This window comes from Muntiacus reevesi, chromosome 2 (assembly GCF_963930625.1).
Source record: "Muntiacus reevesi chromosome 2, mMunRee1.1, whole genome shotgun sequence".
NCBI classification, from domain to species: Eukaryota; Metazoa; Chordata; class Mammalia; order Artiodactyla; family Cervidae; genus Muntiacus; species Muntiacus reevesi.
In genome coordinates this window covers 10,870,636-10,894,889 of record NC_089250.1, presented here as the reverse complement: position 1 = coordinate 10,894,889, position 24,254 = coordinate 10,870,636, and the positions used below count along the sequence as shown (strand labels likewise).

At 39.8% G+C, this 24,254-nt stretch overlaps 1 protein-coding gene across 3 annotated transcripts in view; it reads left to right on the top strand.

The window, feature by feature from the left end:
• Nucleotides 1-1,633: 1,633 nt before the first annotated feature.
• The window catches only part of LOC136159096 (POTE ankyrin domain family member A-like), a 55,589-nt gene continuing 32,968 nt past the window's right edge, over nucleotides 1,634-24,254 (top strand). For 2 of the 3 annotated variants that reach the window (XM_065920914.1, XM_065920912.1), the window contains exons 1-9: nucleotides 1,634-1,712; nucleotides 1,872-2,045; nucleotides 6,308-6,414; nucleotides 7,924-8,061; nucleotides 11,414-11,481; nucleotides 14,050-14,083; nucleotides 15,206-15,275; nucleotides 17,939-17,999; nucleotides 18,089-18,288. In XM_065920914.1, coding sequence (XP_065776986.1) covers nucleotides 1,707-1,712; nucleotides 1,872-2,045; nucleotides 6,308-6,414; nucleotides 7,924-8,061; nucleotides 11,414-11,481; nucleotides 14,050-14,083; nucleotides 15,206-15,275; nucleotides 17,939-17,999; nucleotides 18,089-18,288 — 858 coding nt within the window. In that variant the 5' untranslated portion in view covers nucleotides 1,634-1,706. Of the gene's footprint in view, nucleotides 1,713-1,871; nucleotides 2,046-2,710; nucleotides 2,747-6,307; nucleotides 6,415-7,923; nucleotides 8,062-11,413; nucleotides 11,482-14,049; nucleotides 14,084-15,205; nucleotides 15,276-17,938; nucleotides 18,000-18,088; nucleotides 18,289-24,254 lie in introns of those variants that run through there. The other variant, XM_065920913.1, reaches the window with a different exon arrangement.

Genomic DNA, 24,254 nt, shown 5'->3' with positions numbered 1-24,254 from the left:
ATAGTAGGCAAAGATTTGCCCTTTCTGATTTTCAAAATTTGCTTGATGACGTTTTCTATTAATAAAGATAAATTATGTGTAGATGGTAGAGAAATAACCTGGTAACTATGAAGAGAAAAGTAACTAGATTTTTATCTCACCAAAAAGTTTCAGATGGAGTATGGATCAAACATTTGAAATACACAGGGTGAGAAAAGTACCAGAAGAAAACTGAAATTCCTATTGGTACATTTTTTGTGTACTGACAATCACCTTTTTTTCCTTGTTCTACTGGTTACTAACCTTCATATCTTTTTAATTAGATGGTAATTGCTTTACAGTGTTGTCTTGGTTTCTGCTGTACAACATCATAAATCAGTTGTAAGTATACACATATCCCACCCCAGAGACTTTTCTAAGAATGATTTCAAAGGCAAACACTCTGGAGTTTCCTGGGTTTCCACACCAAAAAAAAAAAAAAACAAAAAACAAAAAAAAAAATCTGAAAGTTGATTTAGCAACCCCCCAAATTAAAAAATCTCTGTAGAGCAAGCTCTCTGTAGGGAAGTCGGGTGAACAGACAGGGTTTATCTTTCTGGCACTCATAGGAATGTGGAAGAGGTAAAAATAATTTGTCACTTTCAATTTATTTGTGAGGATTGGTATCCTGTGGCAACTTTCAGCCTTTTCAGAAGTCAAGGGAATCTTGGGAATTTCCTGGCCATCCAGTGGTTAAGACTCACTGCTCTGGGCCCAGGGTTCGATCTCTGGTGAGGGAACTAAAATCCTGCAAGCTACAAGGATATATTGTCCAACATGGGGAATATAGCTAATATTTTATAGTCAGTTTAAATGCAGTGTAGCCGTTCACAGTTGGGGATCACTGTGTTGTGACCTTTATTATAGAATAATATATAACAGGCATCATCTCTAAAGAAACTTAGACGAAAACACCTCATGGTAATTAGACCAACACGAAAAATGAGAAATGAACAAACAAAAATGCTACAATTTACAGTTGTAAAGCCTGTGAATTATAAATTACATTCCAATGTCAGAGACGTTAACATGTGAGAATCTAAGCATATTGGAATCATCAAAGTACAATGTTGTCTCTAATCCTCAAAACATATCTGCAAAGGAGTTGTAATATCCTTTGACTTCATTCAGATGTTGTCCTTGTAAGATAGTAGCAATAGTAGTAACTTTGATATTGTAATCTAACAATTACCAGCTGTTACCTGTGCATGGATCTCATTTAAGCATCGCAGCGGTGTCCTGTGAGATAACGACTACTCTCTCTCCATTTTGTTGATGAGGAACTTGAGGCACAAAGAGATTGAGTGACAGCTAATAAGGGACAGAGTGAAAGTCAAATTCAAACCCAAGTTGAGCTGAATCTCAAGGTCTCGTGCGTTCTATTCAAGTAGATTGCTCTTTCATATTGTGTAAGAGGAGCTAAAGCTAATATATGCTGCTCTTTTTCCAGAAGAAAACAAAATATTTGTTTTAGAGCGATAGGAGTACCATGCTATTGCGTGTTTTCAATCACATGAATGAACGATTGTTTTGAAACAGTGACACTACAGTTTCCTAAAAACTGCTCCTGCTTTTGTAGGACTGCGCTCCATTTGGCCTGTGCCAATGGCCATCCAGCGGTGGTAGCTCTCCTCCTGAAGAGAAAATGCCTGCTTAACCTCTGTGACAATGAAAACAGGACGGCGCTGATGAAGGTATGGGGCAGCGAACCGTGTCCACATGAGATGGATGTGATTTACTGAGACCAAAAGTGAATTTGTCTCACTGAAATAGAGGGAACTGGTGGAGCTTGTGGACTGTTTACTGTGAATTCCTAGTACTCACACTCTTGTTTCTTGGCACAACGCTGACAGGCCATAGAATGCCAAGAGGAGGACTGCGCGACTCTCCTGCTGGAGCACGGCGCCGACCCGAATGTCACGGATGCCTGTGGCAACGCCGCGCTCCACCACGCTGTCCTTTGCCAGAATACATCACTCGCAGCAAAGCTGCTTTCCAACAACGCCCATATTGAAGCCAGGAACAAGGTATCGTCAGCTAACTTTATTGACCAAATGTTTGTGCAGTATATTTTTTTAATCTACAAGTGTTTTATTTACAACAGTATGTAAATAGGTAAACTGAATAGTGCCCAAGAGGCCCTGTTACCATGGAAACAATTCTAAACCTGAGTCAGGGGGTGGGGGTGAAAAAAGTCGGTGACCCCAGAAAAGACAGAGCTCTGTCTGCCAGCCACCCGTCTACCCCAGAAGGAAGGTTTTCCCATGAGAACGTGCGTGGGAGTGGGTGGTAGGCTCCGAACCCACAGGAAATGAAGGCCTCTGGGAAGGGAAGTGATGTGGGGACTGGCTGTTTACAGGGGCTCAGGGAATGTGTGCCGCTGGGGGTGGGCAGAGGAGGAAGGAGACCCAGTGCCCGTCATGGAGCTGGGTGAGTGCAAGTGGGCCTGGGAGGCAGCAGTCCTGGAGCCCTGCACTCTCCAGGAACCCTGGTTCTGAGATCCAACTAGGCAGGTCAGGTGTTGTTTGACACCCAGCAAGGGCGTTCACTTGGCTGGTGACCCCTTGGTTCACCAGGTGCACCTCGGGGTCCTCCACGCTCAGTCCCCGGAGAGCTGCTCGGCAGGGTCGCGGCTGTGCCTGGGGAGCTGCCCCTCCTGGTCTTTCTTCAGGAAGCTCGTGAAGTCCAGCCTCTGCAGCCCCGCCAGGACCTGCCCCCACTCTAACAGGTGGGCTCAGGTTTCCATGTTTGGAAGCTCCAGTCTTCCCTGAGTGAAAGTATTTTGAAGGAAGCAAATTGTCTAAGATTTCACTTTAAATCATGATATTTCTCAAGCATTAGATAGTAAAGCGTTCCTTTATGTGTTTATGGCCGGGATTTATGCTAACACTGTACTTCTTAAAGGTAAAACATTTTCCAAATATTTTCCCCCACTTAACTTTGTTTTCTTTTTTTGAATCAGTCTAAAATAACACAGTAAAGCAAAATTTGCCTCAGTAGACTTTGTCTTAAAATTCAAGCATAACGAAAGCATTTTACAACACAATAGAAATCTTGCTGCTGTTGACAGATTCCCATTTTATGAAAAATGATTTAGATAAGCATGGTTTCTCTGTCACTGCCCAAATCTCAAGAGGGGGAAGGAAAGGAAAAGGAGCGAGCAAGTGAAAAGTGCAAGTAGGCCAGAATTTTGGCAGTTGGGAAATGCCAAGAAGAGGATCTATTTATTTTAATATTTATTTATTTCTCTGTGCTGGGCTTAGTTTCAGCATATAGGATCTAGTGTCCCGACCAGGGGTCAAACCCAGGCCCCCTTTACTGGGAGCACTGAGACCCAGCCACGGGACAACCACGGAAGTCCCTAGATTTTAGTTTGTGCTTTTTATTCCTGTCAGTTTATATATTTCTGTGATTTTCAGGGATAATAATTGTTATTTCGAGAAAGACTGTGAGTGAATTGTAAACTTGCCTAGGTGCCAGTTTTAAGAAGACTCTGAGCAAAGCAGACTGGCAGTGAACAGGTGGCAATTAAGTGGGAATTAAGAGAGAAGAACAAATAATTAACTGATATATTATCCTATTCTGGCAGAACCAGAACCATCCACTTAGATAAGAGTCTAGACTCTGATCTCCCATCTAGAATGTCTTGATGGGAAGGAAGGGGTTTATAAATAATGAGATCAAGTTGCCTTTTGGGTTTACTAGTCCCTGTTCTACTACTGTTTACCCAGGGAAATCTACAACATTGCAGTTTTGATGACTCTTACCTCTTACACTTTTCTTTATTATTCACACCCTCACGTAAGAGAAGGAATTGGCTCTGTGAGTAAGAGATGAGACTGGAGTGGTTTCTGCACTAAGTCTCAGCTATATTCTGCTGGTGAACCACAGTTATTTGGGAAAACTTATTTAAAAAATGTACAAGCCGGGACTTCCCTGCTGGTCCAGTGGTTAACACATTGCCTTCCAATGTGGAGGATGCAGGTTCGATCCCTGATCGGGGAGCAAAGATCCCATATGCCCCACGGCCAAGAAACCAGGACATAAACAACATAAGCAATATTGTAACAAATTCAGTAAAGACAAGTTTAAAAAAAAAAAAAATGTGCAAGCCTAGGCTGTTCCCTGAAGATTTTGACTGAGTAAATCGAGGAACACCTGGACGTGTGTGTTTAGAACTATTCCCTTGAGATTCTGATCCAGTCCTTGATGAATAACTATGGAGTGAACACATGTAATTTCTAAATGCACCCTTCACAAAAGAAAGTAGTCTCTAGAAGCGTTGGAGTTTGATCAGTGCTAGCTACTTCCATCAGCTCCCTCCTTTCCAACAACACTAGCCTGACTTTTTCTCTGCCCCTGTGTTTGAGACGTTAAAAGGAGTACCTTTGGCAATATCTATGGGCTGGAACGATAACTCCTTTTCCTTCCAACCACTCATCATTCAGTGACATTCCTCGAGTCTTTAGAGATTTGCTCATGACGTAGTCACTTCATCTGTAGAGTCTGACCCTTTAAGGATTTTACACCTTCTCTTATCATCCAGGTCATTAGGTCAACAGATGTTTGTCACCAACAGGGTTTTCCTGAGTGCAGTAATAGTAACTCAGTGAGCCTTTTTTGCTGTCAGCTGCAGGACAGACTGTTGCAGTGTGTCTGTTAGAATTGCTGATCCCTGGCATAAGCAGAGGAGAGCTTTAAAACCCGTAAAGTTAGTAACAGTAGAGAGGGGAATTGTTTTAAGCACTTAGTTTCAGCGGGCTTAGGAACTCATTCTACGTTTGGTTAACAATCTAGAAGAATTCTAGAGATAGCTTGTAGTTTCAACAGGCAGTGGAAGCATTCTTGACTGTGATGTATGAGTCTTTTTAAAAGAATTTATGTTTAATTGAATTATGAGTCTCAGTAGGCTTATTTACTACATGTTGGGACCCACTTTTTTGTGAAACATATGATACTAAAGAAAGGAAAGGTTTCACAAAGAAATATTTGCTTTCTACCCACCTGTTTGGAAACAGCAAACATAAAACCAAAAGTGGGCAATAGACCAAATATGGCCCTTGGGTATGTTTAGTTTACCTCCACACATTGAGTCAACATTTCAACATTTCTGCTCGTGCAGAAGTTCAGGCTTCTCCAAGGACCAAATCTGGGCCCCCTTGAGCCCATCCTACTGTTTGATCTGCATGCAGAGGCCACCCCTTCTGTGTGGGACGTGTGTTTGGGGGTTACCGGTCTCACCTGCCTTTTTCACTTACTCAGGTCATCAGCTTTCCATCCATAAGCACTTGAGTTTCCAACTTTTGATTGATAGTTTATTTTGATAAATACTTGAAGGTTTTAAAGACAGTCTAATCTCTAATTGATTTCATATTTTAAAAAATCTATTAAGAATGGGATTGAAACTTTCAAATTAGAATTTTTAAGTTCATTGTGGTGGTTTCGCACTGAATGACTCTCACAAACACACAGGGTTATAAGAGACAGCGCAGGGAGAGCTCGTGGAGGAGCAGCTCCTGCAGGAAATGCTGGGCGTGTGGTTATTGGTAGTTTTATGCTGCAGTCTAACTAAGAGCAGGACAGCGAGAGAGACACCAGAACTCTGGGATATTGGAAGCTTCCTCCTGGTGGTCTGGAGGTGATCACGTGAGAGTCATCAAGAAGGGTCTTTGAAGATAAGGTGGGGAGGGCGCTCATTCTGCATGGAGTTAGCATCTAGCTCATGCTGACCTGTCGGCCAGAACGTCTGACTTAAGGAACGGCAGTGGAAAGAGTCATAACCAAGGAAGAGAGAATGAGTAAGATTCAATTCCAGGAGACATTTCTGAGAAAGCAGTAAAACAGGGTTCCCACAGTTGATTTTTTGAAAGAAAAAAAAAAGTTTCTCTCTTTGCATGTTCATGTAGAGAATAGTATTCCCATTGGCAAGTCTGAAAACCTTTTGAGTTTACTCATGGTCATCCTTGGATGGGTTATGCATGCTACAGATAGTATTAGATTTTTCTGCCTCAGCATTGTTCCTAAAATGCGCAGTTGATACAGTAGCTAAATGATACCGGCACCCCCTGCATTGGGAGCTTGACTCTTAGCCACTGGACCACCAGGGAAGGCCCAGAGGAGGAGCATGTTAAAGAGGAAGAAGGTGCACAGGGCGATGAGGAGGAGGGCCACTTTTTCATTTACTTTCTGCATTGTATTTTTAAGTTGTGAGAGTCTATTGCACGATTTTAATGTCAGCTTAGAAATAGGTTAACTGTGTACATTAGAAATGGTTTTCCCTGTTTTACAGGATGGCCTCACACCAGTGTTACTTGCTGTACGTGAAAGGAGAGGAGAAATGGTGGAGTTTTTAATAGACAAAGAAGCAAGTGTACGTGCGGTTGACAAGATGAAACGGTACCATTGTTCTTTTTCTTTTTAAAACCCTCAGTGCTGTTCTAGGATGGTAATATCAAGATTAAATGAATAAGAGGATTCATTTGTGATCAACACATCATCACATAGGTAGAAAATCAATTATTCTCACTGGGAATCATGAACACTATATAGCAGAAATATATAGCAGGATTCATATTCCTTTATAATATTGACTGATGTCATATGCAACCTGTTTTTTGTTTGTTTTGTCAATCTTGGAATAGCTGAGGGATTTCAAATTAGTTTTATTGACTTTATGAAATATGGATTCTGCTTTTTAGTTTAACTCATGACAGTATTGAGTTTCTTAATTCTTTAAATTCTTTAACCTCTACTTTGTATGTATATACTTTTAAAAGATGAATAGTAAACCTAAAAGACTCGATTTCGTCTTTTGGATAACTCATTGCTTTAAATTACTTTCTTTGAAGAATGCTGATGTTATTAGGTTGCAAAAGAGTCAGACACAACATAGCAACTAAATAACAACAGCCACAAAAAGGTGATTATTACTCACTGTCACCAGATCCTGTGGGCTCATGAATTTTTATCGTTTCTCATTTTAGTACATTTTGATATTTTCATTTTTAATGCAGGTAGAAGGAAGAAAGATAGATTTGATTGGATAAACAGTTCCTTTAACAAAGCCAAGTCAGAGGTGGATGATACAGATGAAAATGATGAGCTTTAGATTCAGACTAGGTTCAATTCCTAGGTTTCCTACAGATTAGGGTTACTTATCATCAGCAAATAAGTTTCCTGATATGCAAGACAAATAGTAGTGCATCTTTCAAAGGTGCCTGTGTGTGAGAAAGATTTTATATATAGTATTTCATTTTCAGTGCCTAGCACATGCTTGTCCACATCATTAACTGCCACCATGACTACTTTTATTCCCATTATTATCAATATTTTTGATTTAAACCTGCAAGTAGCCTTTTCTTAATCCAACCTCTAGCTGACTTTGAAGCCAAATATATCAGACTAAGGAGAAAATGGGGGATTCATCCCTTAAATAGTTCACTTACGTGCCTCAGATAAGTGACCTCAGCATCGTTTCTTGTCCACTGAGGACTTTATTAGTATTCTAAAAATACATTTATTTATTTATTTATTTGGCTGCATGGGGTCCTAGTTGTGGGAACTCTTAGTTGCAGCACGTGGGATCAAGTTCCCTGACCAGGGATGGAACCTGGGCCCCCTGCATTGGGAGCCTGGAGTCTTTTCCGTGACCCACCGGGGAAGTCCCCATTAGGGACTTTTGAAATAGTAAGTGCTGCTACCTGGCATCCCAATGGGACAGGAGGTTTCTTTTCCGTCCCTTCATTTTAGCCTTGGAGGTGATTTACAAAGATTAACCCTTGAGCCTGTAAATGGTCAATTCTTCATGGAAGGGCAAGGCGTTCACTTGGTAAAGCATATCAGATTCACTGTTTAAGTAAATTGACTCAACTTCCTGAGGCTGAAGTCATCTCTCTGTTGTTTTAGAACAGCCCTCATGCTTGCTATCAAGCATGAATCACCAGAAATAGTCAGACTTCTTCTTCAGCAAGGGGTTGACATCTTATCTGAAGATGTTTGTGGATGGACCGCAGAAGAATATGCTGCTGTTAGTAGTTTTAATATGTAAGTGTTCACATTAAAATGCCAGTTCTCACTAAACTACAGCCAAATATAATTTTAACTGTTACTTGTTACGTGACCAGTGAGAGTTGCAGTTTGGTGTAGGCAGTTTGGAGAATGGTGGTGAAATGTTCCCCCTCAAGAGCTGAAAGCCAAGCAAAGGCCAGTTAGTTTCTCTTGGCTGTGGGTTTGGGGTGCTTTATCTCAGGACATGTCGACCTTGATCCTTAGAAAGCTTGACATTAGCCATTTCATTCCAAGTGTGACCTCTCGGTATGGGGCATGAACAGTGTCACAGTTGTGATATTTCTAACTAGTTCTTTGGGTCTTGATATATTTAGTTCCGTGGCAAATCCTGTGTTTTCCCTCGAGGACTTGCCTCTCTATAGGCTTCCCCTTGAATTTTCCAAGAACCCGGCGGATTCCCTAAGATGAACGAGACAGTCCTCTTCCACAAGTCACTTGGAGGGGAGGAAAGAGTGCTTTCCCATCACCCTGTTGCTTGCCTTGATTCTGCTGCTGCAGCACTGCTGCCCCAGCTGGGCTTGACGGGGTCTGCTTGGCAGCTGGATCTGGAGTCTGGATGTGGCTCTATAAGGACCTATAATAAAACATTTTAAAAGGAAAAACAAAGAAACTCATCGTGCAGTGGGCTCACGATTGACCTTTGCTCCCAGGCCGCCCCCGTGGGTCCAGGTTCCCAGCCTCTAAGGTGACGCACACGTCGACTTCAGAGTGAGAGCACCTTTGTTCTCATATGTAAGCTTGTCGCTCAGTCACAGTTGCAAACAAAGCACCAGCACCCAGTTCGGGCAGCTGGGCCTCCTAGCTTCCCCCTCACTCAGAGACCTTATGTGGAGCCCACGTGTAAGCCTAGATCTTCATGATGAGGTGCTGTTGAGGCTCTTATTTATCTTTTCTGCTAGCAGATGTCAGTGGGGACCATTTTAGGCTGTCAGCGAGGGTCAAGTGCTCCTGCAGGGATTGAGCAGACTTCCCTATTTCCTTTGTATCTAGCCTTGAATCTCAAGGCAGCTTTCTGTCTTGAAGGTGTGGGGGCACCTTTCCTCAGGTTCCCTGTCATCCTTCCCAGAGTACTGGGTGCCAGCTTGCCCGAGATTCCCTAATTATGCTTGGCCCCATATGGGATCTGTTTCCTATAATAAAGAAAATCTTCCAATGGATTCCTATCTGCCTCTGCCTTAAATGTTTTCAGAATCTGCCCCATAAGGAACTCATTCAGCAGAAATCCCTAAATCTCAAGTAAGATAGTTCAATTAAGTAAGAATCTCAAGTAAGAATTCAGAGAGGTAAGCCCTGTCTAGAACTTGCCAGTATCCACTGTAAGAGTAGGGATATGTCTTCCAAGTGAATTGGAGAGGAACATGGAGATTAAACATCATTGTCGGAAAGATCTGCTGGCTCAGAGTTTGAGTAGGTAGAGGAGGAAGAGTAGCGGTCCAGGCCAGGTCTTGATTGTGATTAGTTTTCTGTTCTTGGTGTAATTAGTTGCAGTAATAATGGGGGATTATTATGTTCTCTCATGTAGTGAGTTCCTATGTTATAAATAAATTTAGGTACACATTATATAAGAGCTGAGATTCCCTAAATTATAGATCACGAAGAACAGCTAATCACCAGAATTCATAACAGTTTCATGCAGCACTTGAATGTTAAATGTATGAAGAAACACACATTGGGTTTTACTTGGAATTCCAAAGTAGTTCAAGCACAAATTATTCCATTCTTTGACTGTTTGTACACGCATTTTGGGGGTCTATTTTCTCTTTAAATCCTGTCAGTCCTCTTGTGAAATCAGGCAGTAAGATCCAAGTTGTGTAGAGGAAGACTTTGAACTGAAGAGAAGCAACTCCTCCAGGAACAAAGAGCAGTTGGTTATAGAGCTAGGATTTGCAAGCTCGAGAGATTTTCTGTATGCCAAGCTAAATCTAGTTAATTATTGGAGCTCTGCACACCCCGAGTTCATGACTACTTCATCTTCCTTTTCTTTCTCCTTTCAGTTCAGTTCAGTCACTCAGTTGTGTCTGACTGTTTGGGACCCCATGAACCACAGCACACCAGGCCTCCCTGTCCATCATCAACTTCCCGGAGTTTACCCAAACTCATGTCCATTGAATCGGTATGCCATCCGGCCATCTCATCCTCTGTCATCCCGTTCTCCTCCTGCCTTCAATCTTTCCCAACATCAGGGTCTTATCAGATGAGTCAGCTCTTCGCATCAGGTGGCCAAAATATTGGGGTTTCAGCTTCAACATCAGTCCTTCCAATGAACACCCTGGACTGATTTCCTCTAGGATGCACTGGTTGGATCTCCTTGCAGTCCAAGGGACTCTCAAGAGTCTTCTCCAACACCATGGTTCAAAAGCATCAATTCTTCGGTGCTCAGCTTTCTTTCTTTCTTTCTTTTTTCATTTATTTTTATTCGTTGGAGGCTAATTACTATAAAATATTGTAGTGGTTTCTGCCATACATTGACATGAATCAGCCATGGATTTACACGTGTTCCCCATCCTGAACCCCCCTCCCACCTCCCTCCCCATCCCATCCCTCTGGGTCATCCCAGTGTACCAGCCCCGAGCACTTGTCTCATGCATCCAACCTGGACTGGCGATCTGTTTCACACTTGATAATATACATGTTTCGATGCTGTTCTTTACAGTCGAACTCTCACATCCATACATGACCACTGGAAGAGCCATAGCCTTGACTAGACGGACCTTTGTTGGCAAAGTAATGTCTCTGCTTTTTAATATACTGTCTAGGTTGGTCATAACTTTCCTTCCAAGGAGTAAGCATCTTTTAATTTCATGACTGCAATCACCATCTGCAGTGATTTTGGAGCCCCCAAGAAAACAAAGTCAGCCACTCTTTCCACTGTTTTCCCATCTATTTGCCATGAAGTCATGTGACCGGATGCCATGATCTTAGTTTTCTGAATGTTGAGTTTTAAGGCAACTTTTTCACTCTCCTGTCTCACTTTCCTCAAGAGGCTCTTTAGTACTTCTTCACTTTCTGCCATAAGGCTGGTGTCATCTGCATATCTGAGGTTATTGATGTTTCTCTCAGCAACCTTGATTCCAGCTTGTGCTTCATCCAGCTCAGCATTTCTCATGATGTACTCTGCATAGAGGTTAAATAAGCAGGGTGACAGTATACCTTTACTTTCTCCTTTACTGCATGCTAAATAAAAGCGTATAGAACTTAGAAACTTGAAATGTATGGGACAATTGACGTTTTGATATTATCTCTGACATTGTCTGAAATGATCCAAGAATTTGGTAGTTGTTTTTCATATCAGTGTTAAAATATTACGTATCACATTTTTAATACATAGCTTTCGCCATCTGATTTCTGAATATAAAGAAAAGAAACCTAAAACTTCTCCTGAAAAGAGCAACCCAGGTACGTCATCTGATACCAAATTACTTTTGGTGATTCTACCATAGATAAAGTAGGAGTGAAGAAGTTTCAATAATGAAAGAACTATGAAAGATTAGCATAAATTGCATATGTATTTTATTTTTTAAATTACTTTCTTAATACTCTAGTATTCAGAAGTGATTAAGAAGTTAATTGTAGGTGATTTAACATCAAAGACAGTATTGTCTGAAAAGAAATCCATCTATTTAATATGGCCCCTAAAGTCCTATATTAGATCTTTGTGTAAATCAGAAAAAAAAAATTAAGTGAGTATGATGTATATTTCATCTATAGTCATAGCAGATTGGACTTCTTATGAAAGTGAACTTTCATTTATAGAAATGGATTGCATTTAGTGAATGAATAATTAGTAGTTACTGTGTAGTGATTAGTCTCACTAAAATAGTTACCATCATTAAAACTGGGAACCTGAATAATCCCTTCCTGGTAGGATAAGAAATGATAAACAATAAGAACTGCAAAGCTGAGCCAGTGTGCAGCATAGTAGTGAGAGATTATTTCTGAAAAATACTTACCAATAGTACCGAAGGCAGAAAAGCAATGCCTGGTTGAGAACCAGTTATTTTGCCTATTTTTGTACCAAGCAGGTGTAGCTTACCAACTTCATTCCTTCCAGATCCAAAGAGAGTGAGACAGATTGACTTCATTAGGACCAGATGTTTTCTTTTGTGTGTTGGCCAATTGTCATGACAGTATAGTTTTGCAAGAACAAGATGCTTTCTTGCCATCAGTTAAAAAATTATCATAATAGATCTCCAAATAGATGGACTTGGGACTCTGCAGGGTCTAATAAAAGCACAGAAACACTTTGCATTAACAAAAACAGCATTAGGTCCATTGCATGTGGCATCTAGCACGTTGTACAGGGTATCCGAGGATACCTTTGACTGAGTAGACCTCTGTCTAATCAAAGGGGGCTTCCCAGGTGGCTCAGTAGTAAAGAATCCACCTGCCAATGCAGGAGATATGGTTTGATCCCTGTGTCGGGAAGATTCGCTGGAGAGGGAAACGGCAACGCACTCCAGTACGCTTGCCTGGGAAATTCCATGGACAGAAGAGCCTGGTGAGCTGTAGTCCATGGGGCCACAAGAGTCAGACAGGACTTGGTGACCGAACAACAAAAACATCTATCAAAGAACTGTAGGTTGGTTTAGTACATTAGTCAGAGGAGATACAGAGATGAGAGTGTCTTGGTCTTCAGTACGCTCAGAATAGCATAGAGTTTTCTCTGGTTAATTTCTGTATTTTTCTAAACAAAATTTTCAAAGAAAACATGCTTTTTATTTGCTCATTTTTTCACTAAACAGATAACTTTCAAGTGTCTTTTGTGTCCTAAGCATTGTTCTGATGTCACAGAGTGAAAACAGTTAAAATTCACTGCCCCTGCTCTCCAGACTCAAGCTTGCAGTGCTCCTTTCCCCGTGGAGTCACTGCATGTGAGTCATCCCTCCAGCATCAAATCATGACAACCCCTGGGAAATGTTGTTTAGCAGAACCAGAGTCCGTGGCTCCCTCCATTCTTCCCTCCCTCCCCTTGTTCGTCAGCTTAGGATGTGATGACATATGCCTTCCAAGCTGAAAAAGCATGATTTCTGTAAACATTTGCCATATAATGGGACGGATTGATATAATGATAGCCCTCACTAGTACACAGCACTCTTTGAACCATCCTGCTCTATGTGGTCCAGATACGCTTGAGCAATAGAAGGAGACAGTCTCAAGAGATTCTTTTTAGACATATTAGTGTCTGTGTGTGTGTGTGTGTGTGTGTGTGTGTCTGTGTATGTGTATATATATATGGAAATTTTTTTAAAAGTTCAACTTCTGTGTAACCTACTGCAGTCTCACCACTACAAGTCTACAAGAATAGTCCCCACTCTCAGCACCAAGTTGATGCCCTTTACCCGTTTGCCCTCCCCCACCTCCCTTTCAAGAGATAATCCTTTCTAAGCCTGGAATGAGTACTTCTTTCATACTTCTCTTGCCTTTGGAAAGAGGGCCAGGAAGAGACGACTTTGTTTCCTATGCTTTACCACACTCTGAAGTTCAGTGCCTGTGGACCAAGCTTCCCTGTGATAGGGTGTTTTCATTCTGAACTGAAGAGCCAGAGGAGTTGTCATGTCCCAGCAAGACACCTCTAGTCTCTGTTCAGTGCTCCAGGCAATGGAAGTCCAGAAATACTGTGCTATTTACGTGTGCTATTGTCAGCTTATAGTACTGATTCTGTTACTGGTATAGTATCATTGTCTGTCAGTCTCCTGGAGTTTGGTTAGGATTATGGTCATTGTAAACAGCAGTTCTTTCTTTGTTTTTTTGTTTTGCATTTGATGACTATAAAGGGGAGTAGTGGTTCTTAGGCATTCTTAGGTGAGCCTATGAGAATAGTACAACCACTGTTCCCTTCCTCTAGTGTGGCCTCCAGGTGTGGTTTGAAAGGAACACTTTTAAACAAAGCATCAGTCTTGAGGTTTTAATATTCTGTATTTTTCTTCTGTTGATTTAAAATGTGTCTTGATTTTTCTTTAATAGCGGATGAGAGTTCTGAAGAGGACTCTTCAAGGAGGTAAGATTTTATGGATGTTTTAAATTATATGTTTAACTAAGGGAACATGGAATAAGAGAAACTAATGTTTGTTGAGTGTTCTACTCTGGGTTAGACACTGCATTATGTGCTTAACATTTGTGACCTCATAGAGTCACCACAGCAGCTTTGTAAAGTAGCCGTGTCCTACTTGTACTTAATTAGGCAACTGTGGTTTCAGGAGGTTAATGAATTGACCCTGGTTAAAATGAGTTGACCTGTGACTTGACAGCTGGCCTTCGTGGCTCCCACGTCCACTCCCATGGCCCTCGGCAGAGACTGAGAAGTACCCGTGTAGCATATAAGTTAAAGATATAAATTAGTCCTTTGACTTGTGTACATTTTAAGTTTCGACGTTGTGGGGAAACTCCCCGTACTCCCTCTTCGAGTAAAGGAGCGAAGTGGTGCCATCTCAATAAGTGGTATCTCTGCTGATGGACCAAGACTCCCCTTTTGGACCAACTCAGATTCGTCTCTGAGCCTTGAACAGACAATGGAGAAGGCAAAGCCTATTCTTCCGCTTTGTTTTAAGTCATCAGGTTTATTCCAATTTGGGCAAGCAAGAGTTATTTCAGTCCATCAATTGGATTTTCAGTTCAGCTGTTAGAACTTTTGGTGAAAACAAATTATTTTTAGGCTCTGCCGATATATTGGCTGTCACTCTCTGTTATGGAAACTAAGAATGAGTGTTAACTAGATATTTCATAGATTGGGAGACAAGGAAGCAGAAATAGGTAATGAAAAACTTTTTTGGAGACTTCCCTGGGGGTGCAATGGTTAAGATGGTTACGAAGACATCTTCCAGTGTAGGCAGTGTGGGTTCGATACTCAGTCAGGGAAGCTAAAGATCTCACATGCCTTGGGGTCAGACAGCCAAAACATAAAATAGAAGCACCATTGGCACTAATTCAGTAAAGACTTTAAAAGTGGTCCACATCAAAAAATTTTTTAAAAATTAAAAAAAAAAAAGCTGTTTTAAAACAGGCCAAATTTAATTCATGTCAAGAAAGTTTATTTAATATATAGAGAGACTTTCACTTTTTTTTTTTTCTTTTGTTCAAGTAATGAGCTCACTCATTTTTATTGTATGTTTCTGCTTTAAAGGTTTCCCAACGAACCTGGCGTTGATTTAGGGCCTCCATCAAACAATGAAGTCTTAGATTTTAAAACCAAGGTAAAGTGTTCTGTTGTGAAATTTGTTTTCATGCTCTGAATTTAGTTTCATGTAGTATTTACTCTTATGATTAGACACTGCAAGTGGCAAATCGATTCAAGAGATCAGATCTGATAAACAGAGTGCCTGAAGAACTATGGATGGAGATTCATGACATTGTACAGGAAGCAGTGATCAAGATCATCCTGGAGACAAAGAAATGCAAAACGGCAAAATGGTTGTCTGAGGTGGCCTTCCAAATAACTGAGAATAGAAGAGAAGCAAAAGGCAAAGGAGAAAAGGAAAGATATACCCATTTGAATGCAGAGTTCCAAAGAATAGCAAGGAGAGATAAGAAAGCCTCTCTCAGGGATGAATGCAAAGAAATAGAGGAAACAATGGAATGGGAAAGACTAGAGATCTCTTCAAGAAAATTAGAGATACCATGGGAACGTTTCATGCAAAGATGGGCACCATAAAGGTCGAAATGGTATGGACCTAACAGAAGCGGAATACATTAAGATGAGGTGTATAAGAGTACACAGAACTCTACAAAAAAGGTCTTCATGACCCAGATAAACCAGGATGGTGTGATCACTCACCTAGAGCCAAACATTCTGGAATGCGAAGTCAAGTGGGCCTTACGAAGCATCACTGCAAACAAAGCTAGTGGAGGTGATGGAATTGCAGTTGAGCTCTTTGAAATCCTAAAAGATGATGCTGTGAAAGTGCTCTACTCAATATGCCAGCAAATCTGAAAATTCAGCAGTGGCCACGGGACTGGAAATGTTCAGTTTTCCTTCCAGTCCCAAAGGAAGGCAATGCCAAAGAATGTTCAAACTACCACATAATTGCACTCATCTCACACACTAGGAAAGTAATGCTCAAAATTCTCCAAGCCAGGCTTCAAGGTTACATGAACCATGAACTTCATATCTTCAAGCTGGATTTAGAAAAGGCAGAGGATCCGGAGATCAAATTGTCAACATCCTCTGGATCATAAAAACAGCAAGTGAGTTCCAGAAATGCATCTACTTATCCTTTATTGAGTGTGCCAAACCATTTGACTCTGTGGATCACAACAAAGTGTAGAAACTTCTTCAAGTGATGGGAATACCAGACCAGCTGACCTGCCTCCTAAGAAATCTTTATACAGGACAAGAAGCAACAGTTAGAACTGGATATGGAGCTATAGACTGGTTCCAAATCGGGAAAGGAGTACATCAAGGATGTAAATTGCCACCCTGCTTATTTAACTTACATGCCGAGTACATCATACGAAATGCTGGGCTGGATGAAGCACAAGCTGGAATCAAGATAACCAAAAGAAATATCAATAACCTCAGATACACAGATGACACCACCATGGTGGCAGAAATTAAAGAACTAAAGAGCCTCTTGATGAAAGTGAAAGAGGAGAGTGAAAAAGTTGACTTACAGCTCAACATTCAGAAAGCTGAAACTCCAATACTTTGGCCATCCAATGTGAAGAACCGACTCATTGGAAAATACCAATTCTGGGAAAGTTTGAAGGCGGGAGGAGAAGGGGACGGCAGAGGATGAGCCGGTTGGATGGCAGCACCGACTCAATGGACATAAGTTTGCAAAACCTCTGGGAATATGGTGATGGACAGGGAAGCCTGGTGTGCTGCTGTCCATGGGATGGCAAAGAGTCACACACAGCTGAGCAACTGACCTGAACTGATGTTGATATTTTCATAGAATTTGAAGAACAGTGTAGATGCATATAATTAGATTAATAAAATCATATGAAAAAGAGGCTTTGCTCATAGTATATCCTTAAGAATACTGATATATTACTGATCTATTGTATATAAATTCTAAATATATGTGTTTCTCCGCATACCTTATTATACCTTTTTTTTTCCCCCCGTGAAGTTTGTTCTTGACTAAGAGTGTCTCACCTTTTCCTTTCTTCTTTCTCCTCTACCTTTTTAATTTCTTTTTTAAAATATTTACTGTTAACTTTTCCTCACAGAACAAATTTCTTCAGTGTCTGTTCTTTCAGTCCATCTCTCTCTTCCCCTATTGTGCACATGTTTGCTTATGGCTGTCTATTTAGAGTGTTTGTGGCTTTCATTCATGATCATTGCCCTACAGGTTTAACCTTGCTTTTTCCCTGTTTCATAGAAGCAGCTGATTTTTTTCCCCCCTGTTTTATATCTCTAGCTGTTTGACAAACAGAATAGAAGTAGCTTCTCCTGTTTACAGTTCTAGCCCATCTAAATAAGGTTCTGCTAAAACCTAAACTTTCATATTTCCCTTCCCAGGTGATAATTCATGTTTATATTAATCATGGAAGCAGATTTCAAAATATAACAATTAATTTAAATGTCTTAGTTTTTCAGTAGTGCTCTGAACTCCTGGGGATAAATTATTACTCTCGAACATTTTGGTAGAGAAAGTAATCTAGTGGGTGTCATCGTATTTGTATAGCTGTCAATTAGGGGTAAGGAGAGGAACATCCGGGGCTTCTGATGTCATCTGTCATAATCCTTTCCCCATGAGCAGGTCAGTCAGTGGCAGAACTGGGATTTGAATCCACATCTGAATGACTGCAGAACCTGTGCTCTTTGTGTTAGATCATAGAGGAGTGGAGGATGTTATAAATTTATTCAGGTTGATACTTGTTATATTCTTCAAGCTCTTATTTTCTTCTCCAGCATGTCTTGAAACCAAAGTTGACAAAGCTCATGAAGACTTCTCAGCAATCCAACAGAAACAGTAAGTTATTCGAAGACTGTCCTTCTGGTGTTATTCCCTGATTTGAAATGACACATGTTCTCATGTACTCTCTCCTGTTTTCACTGTAGTAGAAGCAAAGTGTGGCATTTTGAGACCAGAGAGTACCACTTTCTCTGAGGACAATAATTCTGATAGGAACATTGAAGATGTGGTTGAAACATTTCCCAAACCATCACCCTGGTTTGAGGGCATCTGTCAGCCTGCCTTCCCATCACCTGAGCCTGTTCCCAAACTTCTCAAGTCTGTAGCAGGCCTTGGTCCTACAAAGGTAAGTGGTTCTGTTTGTAACTCTTCTTTCCCTGTACTTGTTCACATACCATTCCCCTGATCCTTATGAAGACAAAAAGGATCCCACCACAGAAATAGAAGCCCTCAAAGTCATGGTACAAAATGGTGTGATGGCTCTTATTAGAGCCATACATGTGCGTGATTCAGGTTTATAAATATTGGCATACTAAGTATACCATTATGAAAGTACTGAATTACAAAGCACTTAGGAAAAACAATTAGATGAATATGAAGATGGGGAGGAGGATGAAGGGGAAGAATTCCTTTATGAAGGACAAGATGAATATAAGATGGAATGAGGGTGAAGATGAGACAGATTATTTTACACACACAACAGAAATAGTGGGGGTAAGTCAGACCAGGAACTCTGTGGTATAATTCTGCGAGACATTATTTCAAATTCAGCTTAAGAAGAGAAAGTGAGGTCATGAAAAAACAATGCTCAGACTCTTTTGAATGGCATATAGCTGATTTTTATGAAGAACTGAAAGAAAATGTGTTCCTTATTGTTTTTGGTGGTTGTTTTCGACGGTGGTGGTGGTTCTTGCTTTTTCCTTCGATTGAAGTGTAGTCAGTTTAAAATGCCGTGTAAGTTTCGGGTGTACAGTAACGTGATTTGTTTATACTTGTGTATGTATATATGTTTTTTTAATATAGTTCCCTCTGGAAGTCCATTTAAATTTGAAGTGATTTCTCTTTAAAGAAAAAAAAATCTCACTTTGAAATTAATGAAGCAATGTCTTCTATTTAACCTAGCAGAGCTTTCGTTTAATGAGAATTCAAGATGGGCCCTGTTTTAGGCCTTAGGAGATGTATTATGAATTAAGAATTTTTGGCCCTTCTGTTTCTTGTGGTTTCTAACTTCAGTTCAGTTCAGTCGCTCATTCGTGTCTGACACTATATACTTAAATGTACTCACCTAATTTATCTTAAACTGTTTGCTATAACCTTGGTGGGTATTTTAGATCTTTCTGAAAATAAAGAGGAAATAAATAAGCATTCTATCTATCCTTTTTACTAAAATTATAATTTATAATTTTATAAATGAAATTCTTAATCTCTTTTCATTAAATGAGAAAATTTTCAGCTGCAACAATCTGAAAGAAAAACTGGAGAACTAACTGTATTTTTTCCTCTGCAAAAAGAAATTCTGATTTCTTTTTTCTGAATGTCAGCAAATAATTACATACATTAAGTGAATGAAATCACGACTTATGCTTTTTTCTTATTTAGACTACTTGTTATTATAAAATCATAAAGAAAGAAAAAATACCACCAGAGTTTATAAAATTATCTATGGAGGATATTTTTTCTTTTAAAAATATCTCTGGCAACATGTGCATTCCTTGCTATTTTTATTTATTTATCTTTTATTTTAACTGGAGGCTAATTACTTTATAATATTGTAGTGGTTTTGCCATACGTTGACATGAATCAGCCATGAATGTACAATGTGTTCCCCATCCTGAACCCCCCTCCCAACTCCCTCCCCATCCCATCCCTCAGGGTCATCCCAGTGTACCAGCCCTGAGCACCCTGTCTCATGCATCCAACCTGGACTGGCAATCTGTTTCACATATGATAATATGTATGTTCCAGTGCTGTTCTCTCAAATCATCCCACCCTCGCCTTCTCCCATAGAGTCCAAAAGACTGTTCTATACGTCTGTGTCTTTTTTTCTGTCTCACATATAGGGTCATCATTACCATCTTTCTAAATTCCCTGTGTATGTGTTAATATTACTGAGTTGGTGTTTTTTTCTGTCTGACTTAACTTCACTCTGTATAATAGGCTCCAGTTTCATCCACTGCATTAGAACTGATTCAAATGCATTCTTTTTAATGGCTGTGTAATATTCCATTGTGTATATATATACCACAGCTTTCTTATCCATTCGTCTGCTGATGAACATCTAGGTTGCTTCCACGTCCTGGCTATTGTAAGCAATGCGGCGATGAACACTGGGGTACACGTGTCTCTTTCACTTCTGGTTTCCTCAGTGTGTATGCCCAGGAATGGGATTGCTGGGTCATATGGCAGTTCTATTTCCATATTTTTAAGGAATCTCCACACTGTTCTCCATAGTGGCCGTACTAGTTTGCATTCCCACCAACAGTGTAAGAAAGTTCCCTTTTCTCCACACTCCCTCCAGCATTTACTGTTTGTAGCCATTCTGACTGGAGTAAGATGGTACCTCATTGTGGTTTTGATTTGTGTTTCTCTGATAATGAGTGATGTTGAGCATCTTTTCATGTGTTTGTTAGCCATCTGTATGTCTTCTTTGGAGAAATGTCTGTTTATTTCTTTGGCCCATTTTCTGATTGGGTCGTTTATTTTTCTGGAATTGAGCTGCAAGAGCTGCTTGTATATTTTTGAGATTAATTCTTTGTCAGTTGCTTCATTCGCTCTCATTTTCTCCCATTCTGAAGGCTGTCTTTTCACCTTGCGTATAGTTTCCTTTGTTGTGCAGAAGCTTTTAAGTTTAATTAGGTCCCATTTGTTTATTTTTGCCTTTATTTTCATTACTCTGGGAGGTGGGGCATAGAGGATCCTGCCATGATTTATGTCAGAGTGTTTTGCCTATGTTTTCCTCTAGGAGTTTTATAGTTTCTGGTCTTAACGTTTAGATCTTAAAGCCGTTTTGAGTTTATTTATGTTTATGTATGTGTATGGTGTTAGAAAGTGTTGTAGTTTGATTCTTTTACAAGTGATTGACCAGTTTTCCCAGCACCACTTGTTAAAGAGATTGTCTTTTCTCCATTGTATATTCTTGCCTCCTTTGTCATCGATAAGGTGTCCATAGGTACAAGGGTTTATCTCTGGGCTTTCTATTTTGTTCCATTCATCTATTCTGTCTCTGTGCCAGTACCATACTGTCTTGATGACTGTAGCTTTGTGGTATAGCCTGAAGTCAGGCAGGTTGACTCCTCCAGTTCCATTCTTCTTTCTCAAGATTGCTTTGGCTATTCGAGGTTTCTTGTATTTGCATACAAATCGTGATATTGTTTGTTCTAGTTCTGTGAAAAATACCGTTGGTAGCTTGATAGGGATTGCATTGAATCTATAGATTGCTTTGACTAGTGTGCTCATTTTCACTATATTGATTCTTTAAGTCCATGAACATGGTATATTTCTCCACCTATTTGTGTCCTCTCTGATTTCTTTCAGCAGTGTTTTATTGTTTTCTATATATAGGTCTTTTATTTCTTTAGGTAGGTATATTCCTAAGTATTTTATTCTTTTCGTTGCAATGGTGAATGGAATTGTTTCCTTAATTTCTCTTTCTGTTTCCTTATTCTTAGTATATAGGAATGCAAGGGATTTCTGAGTGTTAATTTTATATCCTGCAACTTTACTTTATGCATTGGTTAGCTCTAGGAATTTTCTGGTAGAGTCTTTAGGGTTTTCTATGTAGAAGATCATGTCATCTGCAAACAGAGTTTTACTTCCTCTTTTCCTATCTGAATTCCTTTTATTTCTTTTTCTGCTCTGATTGCTGTGGCCAACACTTCCAAAAGTATGTTGTATAGTAGTGGTGAGAGTGGGCACCCTTGTCTTGTTCCTGACTTTAGGCGAAATGCTTTCAATTTCTCACCATTGAGGATAATGTTTCCTATGGGTTTGTCATATATAACTTTTATTGTGTTGAGGTATGTTCCTTCTATTCCTGATTTCTGGAGGGTTTTTTTTTTTTTAATCATAAATGGATGTTGAATTTTGTCAATGTCTTTCTCTGCATCTATTGAGATATTCATATGGTTTTTATCTTTCAATTTGTTAATGTAGTGTATTACATTGGTTGATTTGTGGATATTGAAGAATCCTTGCATCCCTGGGTTAAAGCCCACTTGGCCATGATGTATGATCGTTTTAATATGTTGTTGGATTCTGTTTGCTAGAATTTTGTTAAGGATTTTCGCATCTACGTTCCTCAATGATATTGGCCTGTAGTTTTCTTTTCCTGTGGCATCTTTGTCAGGTTTTTGTATGAGGGTGATGGTGGCCTCACAGAATGAGTTTGGAAGTTTACGTTCTTCTGCAGTTTTCTGGAAGAGTTTGAGTAGGATAGGTGTTAGCACTTCTCTAAATTTTTGGTAGAATTCAGCTGTGAAGTCATCTAGTCCTGGGCTTTTGTTTGCTGGAAGACTTCTGATTACAGTTTCGACTTCTGTGCTCGTGATGGGTCTGGTATGATTTTCTATTTCTTCCTGGTTTAGTTTGGGAAAGATACTTTTCTACGAATTTGTTCATTTCTTCCAAGTTGTCCATTTTATTGGCATATAGTTGCTGATCGTCGCCTCCTATGATCCGTTGTATTTCTGTGTTGTCTTTTGTGATCTCTCCATTTTCATTTCTAATTTTGTTGATTTGATTTTTCTCCCTTTGTTTCTTGAGGACTGTGACTAATGGTTTGTCAATTTTTTTTTTTTTAAATCTTCTCAAAGAACTGGCTTTTAGCTCTGTTGATTTCTGCTATGGTCTCTTTTGTTTCTTTTGCATTTATTTCTGCCCCGATTTTTAAGATTTATTTCCTTCTACTAACCCATGGGTTCTTCATTTCTTCCTTTTCTAGTTGCTTTAGGTGTAGAGTTAGGTAATTTATTTGACTTTTTTCTTGTTTCTTGAGGTAAGCCTGTATTGCTATGAACCTTCCCCTTAGCATTGCTTTTACTGGGTCCCATAAGGTTTAGATTGTTGTGTTTTTGTTTTCATTCATGTCTATGCATATTTTGATTTCTTTTTTGATTTCTTCTGTGATTTATTGGTTTTTCAGGAGTGTGTTGTTCAGCCTCCATTCATTGGCATTTTTAGTAGGTTTTCTCCTTTAATGGACCTCTAATCTTTCTGCATTGTGGTCAGAAAAGATGCTTGGAATGATTTCAGCTTTTTAAAATTTACCAAGGCTAGATTTATGACCCAGGACGTGATTTGTCCTGGAGAAGGTTCCATGTGCACTTGAGAGAAAGGTGAAATTCATTGTTTTGGGGTGAAATGTCCTATAGATATCAGTTGGGTCTAGCTGGTCCATTGTGTCATTTAAAGTTTGTGTTTCCTTGTTAATTTTCTGTTTAGTTGAAATATCCATAGATGTGAGTGCAGGTATTAAAGTCTCCTACTATTATTGTGTTATTGTTAATTTCCCCTTTCATACTTGTTAGCATTTGCCTTACATATTGTGGTGCTCCTCTGTTGGGTGCATATATATTTATAATTGTTATGTCTTCTTCCTGGATTGATCCTTTGATCATTATGTAGTGTCCACCTTTGTCTCTTTTCACAGCCTTTATTTTAAAGACTATTTTATCTGATATGAGTATTGCTACTCCTGCTTACTTTTGGTCTCTATCTGCGTGGAATATCTTTTTCCAGCCCGTCACTTTCAGTCTGTATGTGTCCCTTGTTTTGAGGTGGTGGGTCTTTTGTAGACAACATATGTAGTGGTCTTGTTTTTGTATCCATTCAGCCAGTCTTTGTCTTTTGGTTGGGGCATTCAACCCATTTACATTTAAGGTAATTATTGATAAGTATGATCCTGTTGTCATTTACTTTGTTGTTTTGGGTTTGAGCTTATACACCCTTTCTGTGTTTCCTGTCTAGAGAAGATCCTCTAGCATATGTTGAAGAGCTGGTTTGGTGGTGCTGAATTCTCTCAGCTTTTACTTGTCTGTAAAGCTTTTGATTTCTCCTTCGTATTTGAATGAGATCCTTGCTGGCTACAGTAATCTGGCTTGTAGGTTTTTCTCTTTCAGCACTTTAAGTGTGTCCTGCCATTCCCTTCTGGCCTGAAGAGTTCCTATTGAAAGATCAGCTGTTATCCTTATGGGGATCGCTTTGTGTGTTGTTTGTTGTTTTTCCCTTGCTGCTTTCAATATTTGTTCTTTGTGTTTGATCTTTGTTAATTTGATTAATTTGTATCTTGGGGTGTTTTGCCTTGGATTTATCCTG